The 12,035-nt window shown below is 43.5% G+C and overlaps 1 protein-coding gene across 16 annotated transcripts in view; it reads right to left on the bottom strand.

The window, feature by feature from the left end:
- Positions 1-3,528, bottom strand: part of Nbas (NBAS subunit of NRZ tethering complex) — a 341,775-nt gene extending 338,247 nt beyond the window's left edge. For 15 of the 16 annotated variants that reach the window (XM_087554759.1, XM_087554760.1, XM_087554761.1 and 12 more), the window contains exon 1: positions 3,401-3,527. In XM_087554759.1, the coding sequence (XP_087410885.1) occupies positions 3,401-3,514 (114 nt within the window). In that variant the 5' untranslated portion in view covers positions 3,515-3,527. Of the gene's footprint in view, positions 1-3,400 lie in introns of all 16 variants that reach the window. The other variant, NM_001427446.1, reaches the window with a different exon arrangement.
- Positions 3,529-12,035: the final 8,507 nt, after the last annotated feature.

The following is a 12,035-nucleotide window of genomic DNA, read 5'->3' as shown; positions in this document are numbered from 1 at the left end:
TGTTCAACATCCTTACTCATCAGGGAAATGCAAATCAAAACAACTCTGAGATTCCACCTCACACCAGTCAGAATGGCTAAGATAAAAAAAAAACCTCAGGTGACAGCAGATGCTGGCAAGGATGTGGAGAAAGAGGAACATTCCTCCATTGTTGGTGGGATTGCAAGCTGGTACAAACACTCTGGAAATCTGTCTGGCAGTTCCTCAGAAAATTGAACATAGTATACCTCAGGACCCAGCTATACCTCTTCTGGGCATATACCCAAATGATGCTCCAACATACAACAAAGAAACATGCTCCATTATGTTCATAGCAGCCTTATTTATAATAGCCAGAAGCTGGAGAGAACCCAGATGCCCTTCAACAGACGAATGGATTCAGAAAATGTGGTATATCTACACAATGGAATATTACTCAGCTATCAAAAACAATGACTTCATGAAATTCATAGGCAAATGGAATGAACTAGAAAAAATTATCCTGAGTGAAGTAACCTAGTCACACAAAAACACACATGGTATGCACTCATTGATAAGTGGATATTAGCCCAAAAGCTCAAATTACCCAAGATGCAATCCACAGACCACATGAAGCTCAAGAAGGATGACCAAAATGTGGATGCTTCCATTCCTTAAAAGGGGGAACAATGCCTGTCTGAATGCTGCCATGCTCAAAAAAAAGGGGGGGGGGGGGTTTGGGGATTTAGCTCAGTGGTAGAGCGTTTGCCTAGAAAGCGCAAGGCCCTGGGTTCGGTCCTCAGCTCCGGGGGAAAAGAAGGGGGGGGACAAAAATATCCATAGGAGGGGATATGGAGACAAAGTTTAGAGCAGAGACTGAAGGAATGGCCATTCAGAGCCTGCCCCATATGTGGCCCATATATATATATATACAGCCACCAAAACTAGATAAGATTGATGAAGCTAAAAAGTGCATGCTGAAAGGGGCTGGATCTCTCCTGAGAGACACAACCAGAGCATGTCAAATACACAGGAAAACGCTAGCAGCAAACCACTGAACTGAGAACGGGAGCCCTGTTGGAGGAATTAGAGAAAGGATTGAAAGAGATGAAGGGGCTTGCAACCCCATAAAAACAACAATGCCAACCAACCAGAGCTTCCAGGACTAAGCCACTACCCAAAGTCTATACATGGACTGACCCTGGGCTCCAACTGCGTATGTAGCAGAGAATAGACTAGTAAGGGCACCAGTGGAAGGGGAAGCCCTTGGTCCTGCCAAGGTTGGACACCCAGTGCAGGGGAATGTCATGGGGGTTGTAAAGGGGCGATGGATGGGGGGAACATCCTTATGGGGGAGGGGAATAGGGGGCTTATGGACAGGAAACCGGGAAAGGGAATAACATTTGAAATGTAAATAATGAAATAAATCCAATTAAAAAAAAAAAAACTTCTTACAGGTTGAAATAACATCACCTGGACTGTGTGTAGAAGCAGTAAGGGTGAGAATTATGTTTATAGATACATAAAGAACCCCAAGGTGAGGTTAGAAACTGTTTCCAAATCAAAACACTAATAATAAAAAGACAAGGAAACACAGGGACAGGGCTGAGCTGTGTCTAAATGGTAGAGAAGTTGCCTGTGATGTTCAGGAGCCTGGGTTTGAACAAAGACTACTAAATGCCCACTCGATTCAATCTATTTCCATAGGTCCCAGAAACCTAAAACAGATATCACTCAGAAGTGTATCTATTGTGTATCCAGGGAGACAGTGTTACAAATGAAACACAGATATGTAACTACTACATTAATTAATTTGATTCCATAAACATAAACTGAATGCCACTGTCTGTAGAATAAAGAATAACAAATATTTCATATATAAGATGCTTTAAAGTACTACCAAAAATAAAATGAATAAAGACATCAGTAAGAACAGATGCGTTATTCCCTAAGCTCACTTAACAAACATGAAGGGATCGTCAGGGAACAATCTGGCACAGTAGAGGGATATAAAAGTGAGTCAGAGGCAGAGCTTATAGGTCAACAGGCGTAGGAAACGGATGCAGAGATCAATAATGAAGAGAGATGAGAAAAGGCAAAGTACAATGAGCTTTCATGGTTTTTAAGCCACTGTACAGTGCTAAGCATTCTGAAACATTATTACAGACATTTCAGAAATGTTAGATATTTTTACCACATTCTGAGACATTATTACAGACATTTCAGAAATGTTAGATATCTTTACCACATTCTGAGACATTATTACAGACATTTCAGAAATGTTAGATATCTTTACCACATTCTGAGACATTATTACAGACATTTCAGAAATGTTAGATATCTTTACCCAGCTTAAAGGCAGCAGCAACAGCCTCTTAATTTCATAATCTACAAAATGTCCTTATCACTCACTAGAAACCGAAACCAATAACAACATACACAGATTTCTTCCTTTACAAGACCTAATTCAAGGCAAGCAGAATACCGAAAAAAAGATAGTAAAGGAGCTCAATGAGGCAGATTCAGGAATCTTTAATAAAGGTCCTTTTTAACCGTGCTGCTTCCCATAATACACTGGCAGGCCAGGCACTTGGTTCAGAGTATGTCAACCAAACGGCCCTGAGACTCCTGGTTTTCACCCTATGACTGACTCAAAAGCTCTCCCTAGGAAACTAGTAACTCCAGGGTCCGTAAGTTGGCAAACACCCTAACTTTGTTTCCAGCAGAACAGGAGAACAGCAGCTTCTTTCTCTTCATTCCCTTGGCATTTTATTCAGACAGCACTTCCAACTTGGAAATGAGAAACGTTCACTGGACTGGTTGTCTCTCCTCTACACTGTAAGTTCCATAAAAACACTCGTCTCTCAATGCCCAGCAGCCTGTACCATTTCTGGGGCCAGGGTGTACACACACACACACACACACACACACACACACACACACACACACACGATAGAAAGAGAGAGAGAGAGAGACTCAGAGACACAGAAACACACAGAGAGACAGAGAAAGACAGACAGACTGAGAGACAGAGACACAGAGAGAGACAGAGACAGATACACACACACTAGTAAATGCCTATTACTGAGATTTTTAAGAGACAGTAGAGTCAGGCGAAATCCTCCCGCCACAGGTAACAAGATTACAAGGAAAGTCCGAATATGACCAGGACTTCTTCCCTTTAACGAAGAAAAGTGACACTGACCTGCCGAGAGTGTGACAGCCTGAGTGGGGATACACAGCCGAATTCGGGGCCAAGGCTGACTACACAGACACCCTTCAGCGAGCCCCAGACCCAGCACCCCGGTCGTTGCCAGGAGACAGCACAGCTGCCATCCCCGCTCCGCTGGCACTGCGTGGCACCGCGACGTGGCTCTACTCGCCTCGCGCCCGCGCCCGGGCCCGCGCCATGCCTACAGTCTTAAAAGAGAGCCAGGCTCACCTGCACTTCTGTCTCGGGTGGCCACTCGGTGTTGACTAGCAAGTCATAGAGAATCGTCTCCTCCTCGTCTGCAGAGCCCGGACTCAAAGCCGGCGCCGACTCGGGGGCCGCCATGTTGGCCTGAAACAGAGTGGTGGAGGGAGGGGCACTACGGCACCTCGCGCGGATCAAACTTTGCTGAACGCGGACGCTGGTGACTAACAGAGAGTGAAATTAATTGACTGCTGAAAGGGAATGCTAAACTTGACAGTTAATTCTGTGGTTATAAGAATGACCGTGTCCTGTCTGATATTCGTTTTGGACCCTGGTCCATTCTTTGCTCATTTGTGCCTGAAATGAGTCAGGCCACTAAACTTTTGTTACCCAGACAGCTTCTACAAAGTTAAGGTGCAAGACCTCCTAGAGTGCTGGTGACCATGTACATATCCTTCCCCTAAACTATCTGAAAATGTTCAGACAGTGTGGGATTATCCAATTCAACAGATTAAGCTAATGGTTGAATATCATAGGAGGGGTGTTTTAAGCACCTAGAAAAAACAATGAGGGCCACAGTGTCTGATGGAGACTTCCTGTAGAAGGTAGAGCTTGTCAGCTGTGTAAGAGAGGATGCCTAAAAATCCCTAAAAACATGGACTATCCTCGGACCCAGTCCTCCCCAATGCCCAGAGAACAGGTATGTGCCATCGGGCCCAGACGTGGGCCTTCAACTATAGGTACAAACTGGGTCCACTGGAGGTCAGGAGAGAATGTTCCGGTTAGAAAGGAATGTGGTGCACGAAGACACAGAAAGATTACGTTGCAATAACAGACAGGGTGACTAGAGAGAGGTCAAAAGGAGGACAGGTGTGGAGGACAATAAAGATAGGACAGCTTGAGGATTCCCTAGAGGGGAAACTTACCTCATTTGCTTGCTCGTTCAATCATTCATTCAACATATGCCTGTTTTTGGAAGGCCCTTTACTGTAAGCAGAGGCAATTATGGCCTGCATGACCACATTGTTGGATTGAGAAGAAACACAATTTCACAAGACACCTTTCATAAATTATCCTGTAGAATAACGATCTCAGTGCATTAGGCAATGGTATAATCAAAAGGCACAACTAGAGAGTGTCCAATGGTTCCCATGTCTCTCCATGTGTATCTTCACCTTGTACTCTCACAGGTAAACTTTGTACACACACACACACACACACACACACACACACACACACACACCATTCGACCTTGCTGTTTCTAAGACAACAGACACACATAAACATCGGGAAGTGTGACACGTATGTTCTTTGTACCCAGGCTCTACCCAATGTGGATGTGGCTCTGCTGTGCTCTCTCACCTCCTTCAAGGTTTTGTTTAAATGCCACCTTCCTGCCAAACTCCACCCTGTTTGCTCACATCTAAGTTTGCAATCACTTTTTTCCTCTCCAGCTTCCCAGCCCTTGCCATGCCCCCTCGGGGTTGTCTGTTTGTTTGTTTAACACAACATTTGTCATCATTGGGTATGCTTTGTGATGTATAATTTACTTTACTTATGTACAGTCTGTCCTCATCCTCCAAGATGTAAACTCTAGCTCAGAAGAGTTTTGTATAATAGATTCATTTCACAGCTGCACTGAGTCCCCAGTGTTTATGACAATACCGAGAACAGAGCAGGAGACAAAATGTATACTTCTGAAAGGCTAGAGAGATGGCTTGGCCTTTAAGAGCACTGACTATCCTTCCTGAGAACCACTGTCTTAGTTAGGGTTTTACTGCTGTGAACAGACACCAGGACCAAGACAACCCTTATAAGGATAACATTTAACTGGGGCTGGATTACAGTATCAGAGGTTCAGTCCATTATCATGAAGGCAGGAGCATGGCAGCATCCAGACAGGCATGGTGCAGGAAGAGATAAGAGTGCTACATCTTCATCTGAAGGCTGCTAGAAGACCGGCTTCCAGACAGCTAGGAGGATGGTCTTAAAGACTACACCCACAGTGACAAACTTCTTCCAACAGGACCACACCTACTCCAACAAGGCCACACCTACTCCAACAAGGCCACGCCTTCTAATAGTGCTACTTCCTGATCCAAGCATGATGAGTGGCTGTCAAACCACCACAACCATGATTCAATTCCCACCACCCACGTGGCAGCTCACGCCTGTCTGTAACTCCTGGATCTGACACCCTCATACAGACATATGTACAGGTAAACACCAATACACATAAAAATAATGTGCATTGTGTGTTGAACAAATAAAGAATTTTCAAAAGCAGTGTTTCAAACAAACTTGGTGTGTTGCTCCTGCAAGCTTAAAACTCCTGGTTACAAGCAAACCTCTTGCATCTGTCTTTTGAGTAGTTCTCACTACACAAAGATTTTTCAAATCATTTATTTCTACACCCTGGGAGTCTTTCTTTCACAGCAGCAATGTCTTTTCATCAAGCTTCCAACTGCAAACCCCAGCATTTCCTCTTCCTACTTCACACAGTGTAACAAGTCACAGAGATGCAAAGAGCATCTCTCACCTGGCACACCATAGGCTACAAAGAGGTAGGAATACTGGGTAGGGGAAATGGTAGGGTTCCCACTGAGGTTATACAGTGCCTCAGAACAGCACCCACCTTCAACTAGAAACCAACTTTCTTTGTCCAATCTCTTCCCTGTCTTTCCTTTCGACAAACATGGGGGTTGCTTCCGCTCCTTCCATTGCTTTCCCTGTCATCCGATCATACTGCTACAGAGAATGAAGAATGTTTTCTTGAGCTTGAGAGGTGAATCTCCAGTCACAGATGGAAACCTTAAACTTACAAAATTCCATCACAACAAGCCAAAATGTATCCAGTGTTTGATCCAGATAGAGTGGCTCATACCTGTGATCCTAGCACTTGGGAGACTGAGACAGGAGGATGCCCCTAAGTTCAAAACCAGCCTGAGCTAGATAGAGAGTCTTTAAACAACAAACGAACATGGTTCCTAAGATCCATCTCTTCTTCTCCTCATAGGGCAGAGATTTGGATGGAAAATTAAATGCTGTAAGTAAAGCATTCCCATGGTTGAAGGAGTAAATGAACACTTGGGAATGACCAGGAGTACTGTACCGTACTGACATGTAGAATTGTATTGCTATCAGCCTACTCTGTTGGAGGAAGAAAAATGTGATATGTAAGAGTTTGATTGCTGTGTGCTTCTGCAGCCATCTAATCTATATCATTGTGCAGCGGAAAGTCCACCTTCTATGGTCCAAATAGGTCTTCTCTCCAAACTCATACGTTAAAACATTCTGAAATGGAGTGTTATAAAGATGTAAGGTTCAGGAAAGAGGATTAAGGTAGAGAGAGGCTCAATAGAGAAAGTGTTTGTGGGACAAGCTTAAGGACCTGTCTCAGAACAAACATAAAATACAAAGCAGGAAATGGTTGCACAGAAGACAGAGATGAGGAGCTGGCTGGGATTTACTGCCTGCTACCGTAGGTCTAGCTTCATAGAGAAATTCTGCCTTAAGAGAATAAGGCAGAGAGTTACATAGTAAGACATCAAGCGTGGCCCTCTGCCTCCATGTGTATGTATCACACACACACACACACACACACACACACACACACACACACACACCCCACACACACACAGAACAAACATACAAAACAATTGACAGAATTTTTCATCCTTTCTACTATGTAAGGACACAGGAAGAAAGTGCAATTTATGTGGAATAGACTTCTCATTATATGCCAAATTTTGTGCTTTGATCTTGGGATGTTGAATTTCTTAGCTTCAAGAACAGTCAGTAATTAATTTCTCTTGTTTAGAAAATAGTCAGTTTTAGAAATTTTTATTGAAGCAGCCCAAGAGACCAAAGGGTATCCCTATAACTCAGAGACACTTTAAGTCATAAATAAATCATTTTAAAAGAAAGATTATTGCAGATACTAAACATGAATTGTAACTGTGAAAAACTTGAGGAAATAAGAGAAACTAAGACAGTTACACAATAGGCATCATCGTCACAATTGCAGTTGGGTATGTCTGCTCCTCCTGCTCTCCTGCCCCTGCCCCTGCCCCTGCCCTTCCTCCTCCTCTTCCTCTTCCTCCTCCTGCTCCTCCTGCCCCTGCTCCTGCTCCTGCTCCTCCTCCTCCTCCTGCTCCTCCTCCTGCTCCTGCCCCTGCCCCTGCTCCTGCTCCTGCCCCTGCCCCTGCTCCTGCTCCTGCTCCTGCTCCTCCTCCTGCCCCTGCTCCTGCTCCTGCTCCTGCTCCAGCTCCTCCTCCTGCTCCTGCTCCTCCTTCTGTTCCTCCTCCTCCTGCTCCTGCCCCTGCTCCTGCTCCAGCTCCTCCTCCTGCTCCTGCTCCTGCTCCTGCTCCTGCCCCTGCCCCTGCCCCTGCCCCTGCCCCTGCTCCTGCTCCTCCTCCTCCTGCTCCTCCTCCTGCTCCTCCTCCTCCTCCTCCTCCTGCTCCTGCCCCTGCTCCTGCTCCCCTGCTCCAGCTCCTGCTCCTGCTCCTGCTCCTGCTCCTGCTGCTCCTCCTGCTCCTGCTGCTGCTCCTGCTCCTGCTCCCCTGCTCCTGCTGCTGCTCCTGCTCCTGCTCCCCTGCTCCCCTGCTCCCCTGCTCCCCTGCTCCCCTGCTCCCCTGCTCCCCTGCTCCCCTGCTCCCCTGCTCCCCTGCTCCCCTGCTCCTGTTCCTGTTCCTGCTCCTGCTCCTGATCCTCCTTCTCCTCCTCCTGCTCCTACTCCTTCTGCTCCTGCCCCTGCTTCTGCCCCTGCCCCTGCTCCACTCCATGCTGGTACACAGATACACAGGGAGAAGCTCTGCATCCATGTGATCCAACCAAACTCATACACTGGCAATGGCACAAATTATCGAGAAGGCACAGTGGCATGCTCATTTGAAGAGCAGTGATCTTACCCTTACATAAGCTTTTGATGGGGGAAAGGAGGTAAAATGAGATAGGAATAGGAATGTTTACCCACATCCTTCTATCCTAACCACATATCAAGTATCTCAAATCAACTGAAATGTGATTAGAATTTACTTTGCTAATGGCCATACACATTTACACCTTATAATCAGACAGAAATTGCTTAACAATGTCTCAGGAAATGAATAATTTTCATCTCTTAATTCTTTCACGTCAAGCTATCATTAAGTGATAGATTCGTTTCGTATGAACTCAGCCTTTAGTCCCTATCAGCTAAAAGGCCCATTAAGTTAAAAGCATTAATGAGTCAGCATTTAACCCATTTATGCTTCTGATTGTTAGAGACCAAAGAGATTGGTTTGTCACATGCAGTGCCTTCCATTTTAAATTTGAAATCATGTAATAAAACTGAATTAAGGTGTTTAAATCTTGCCTATCATAGGTGCCATGCATTTCTACCTGGTTGGGTGGTGCACAAGTGGTTTATGAAGAATATAAATTTTAATCATCATAATAAAAGCATGCTGAGAGTCATCCAAGACATTCTTTTTTTTCCCAAAGGCCTAAAGATCGCAGTCAATCCCTCCATAGATATTATAAGAGTGCCATAAAATCTCTTGGCAGCCAAAATAATATCATAAAGTTCAGGCATAATTTGAGCCAAGAAGAAATCCCCAACCACTTACTAGAAGCTTGTTTACTCTAATCCAATATGCTGTCAAACAGGTCATTTCTTCCTCCATTTCTGTCACTCAGAAATTAAATGGAATGACCATTGGAGAATAGGCCCTCCCAGAGCTACATGCAATGACAGGGGCATCCATTAACCTGGGCTGGTCAATGATGCTTCCACACTGACTGGTGGCTGTCATTGGCTATACGTACATAGGTAGTTAGACGTGCTTTAAAGAATTATCTCACTCTTGAAGTCTCTGCTGGGATGGACAGACTGACACTTGGTAGTACACTCACAGATGTGGAAATCAACGCAGATAGAATTCCAAGATCACAACAGAGCAAAACCCACACATGGTTCTCCAGGTGTGTGGGGGGGGGTTGTTTCGGTTTTTGGTGTTTTTTTTTTTTAATTGTGGGCTGGCACATCACAGAGAATGCACAGTAAAACTTACTAAACTTGTGCTCACATGGTGGAGAGATGGAATGTACCATTATGGATTGCCAGATGTAAGTGTAAAAAAGCAGACATAAAATGTATATGTAAAATAACAGCTGTTGATGTATAAATGGAAACAGCTTTTTACAATTCTGTTTCAGAACAAAGGCAAATGAAGTGTCTCAAAATGTGTTAGTGGCTACAATGAAGGACAAAGGAATGGAAGGATGTGTGTGTGTGTGTGTATGTATGTATACAAAAGTGTGTGAAATATTAAAGATATGATCTTGGTGTGAATATGAGTGTCCATCATAAAACTCTTTCAACTTTGATATATATGAGTATATATATATATATATAATGAAGGGAGGATGAGTCTGCTGAATGGCTAGTATAATGGTCTTCTTGGGCCTAAAGGGATGTTACAGGTATTAAGTAACCATATCTGATGAAAAAATTAACAGTCATCCCAAGGGGGGGCCTCCACTCTCTTGCTGCCTCTCCTCCACCTCCATCAGACTCCTGATCATACAAGTAAGCTTCTTTTCCCTCACCCATCTTCCTTGCTCTCTGAGCCCTCTGAACCAAACAAAGCTGTCCTGAACAACCTGCCATCCCAGGAGGACCTCCATTCTCCTGCCACCTCTCTACCCACCTTCGCTGAAGCTAAGACTCTTAAATCATACAGAACTGCAGATCCAGAATGATACAGACTAAAAATACCTGTCAGAGGCCTGCCATATCAGGACTATCAAGGTTCACCCCCTCCCAATACATACTCCAATGAGAATATCCAGGGACCAAAATCAAGGGTTAAAGGCCCTTGGAAAAAAACACAATCAACAAGAGGCAGGGCAAAATGACACCTCCAAGGCACAGCTACCCCACCACAGCAAGCACTGGATATCCCAACACAACAGAAACACAAGAAAATGGCCTTAAATCCACTATTATAAAGATGAGAGAGGAAACAAATAAATCCCTTAAAGACATACAGGAAAACACAATTAAACAGGCAAAGGAAGTAAATAAAACTGTGCAAAACTTGAACGTGTAAATAGAAGCAATAAAGAAAACACAAACTGAGAAAATCCTGGAGATGGAAAACCTAGGGAAGAGAACAGGAACAACGATGCAAGCATCATCAACAGAGCCCAAGAGTTGGAAGAAGGAATCTCAGGCAAAAAAGACATAATAGAAAAAAAAATGACACATTAGTTGTAAGTGAAGGGTGTTGGGTGTACCTGGAAGAGAATGGGGGACAAGAGACATGAAGAAGGACGCCAAGAAAAGAGTCTGATCAAGGCGACAATTTTATTTTTCCCCAAGGCTGAATTTATACCATAACATGGGTAACAGAGGGAGGGGGGAAGTATGAAACATTTACGCAGGCCAAGGACACAGTATTGGTGTGGTCAGGGAATGACTGATGTTGACAGTATGCCAGAAAGGTCACAGGTTTGTCATATCTATTAGTCAGGAGGATGTTGGCTTTTCAGAAAGGTTACAGGTCATCACATTGGGTATCTTGACGTATCATATTATTATTCATTTTGACCACCAGATTTGTATTAGTCTTCTGCAGCTGGCTGGGGATTTTCCATGAACCCAGTCATACTTAATTCTAACCACAATTATAACATTAATAATGGAGGGTTTCAAGGGCACTGATCCCAACAATTAGTTAAAGAAAATGTTAAAGCTAAAAAATTTCTGACGTAAAACATGCAAGAAATCTGGGATAACATGAAGAGACCTAACCTAAGAATAATAGGAATAGAAGAAGAAGAGTGCCCAGAAAATATTCTCAGCAAAACCATGGGAGAAACTTTTCCTAACCTAAATAAAGAGATGCCTATAAACATACAAGAAGCTTATAGAATGCCAATTAGACTGTACTAGAGAAGAAAATCCTCCTGGCACATAATAATCAAAACACAAAATCAACAGAACAAAGAAAGAAAAATCTAAAAGCAGCAAAAGAAAAAGTCCAGGTAACATAAAAAGACAGACCTATCAGAATTATGCCTAAATTCTCAACAGAGACTCTAAAAGCTAGAAGGGCCTGGACAGATATCCTAAAACTTCTAAAAAAAAAAAACAACAGGTGCCAACTTAGACTATTATACCCAGTAAAACTATCAATCACATAGATGAAGTAAACAAGATATTTCAAGACAAATCCAAATTCAAACAATATCTATCCATAAATCTAACTCTACAGAAAATACTATAAGGAAAACTCCAGCACAGGGAGGATAACTAAACCCAAGAAAACACAGGCAATAAGTAACTCCATACTAGCAAAACAAGGAAAGCAAACACATGCACACATGCATGCGCAGACACACACACACACACACACACACACTAACACCAGCAACATCAAAATAAGAAGAAAAAACAATCACTGGCCATTAATATTTTTCAAAATCAATGGACTCAATTCTCCAATGAAAAGACACAGGCTAACAGAATGGATGTGAAAAGAGGATTCATTAACCTGCTGCATACAAGAAACACACCTCAGCCATAAAGATAGATATAACCTCAGAGTAAAGGGCTAGAAAAAAAGCTTTCCAAGCAAACAGACCCAAAAAATAAGATGGAACAGCCATTCTAATA

The sequence above is a fragment of the Rattus norvegicus genome, chromosome 6 (assembly GCF_021556685.1).
Source record: "Rattus norvegicus strain SHRSP/BbbUtx chromosome 6, alternate assembly SHRSP_T2T, whole genome shotgun sequence".
Taxonomy (NCBI): Eukaryota; Metazoa; Chordata; class Mammalia; order Rodentia; family Muridae; genus Rattus; species Rattus norvegicus.
This window is presented reverse-complemented; position numbering and strand designations above follow the sequence as displayed.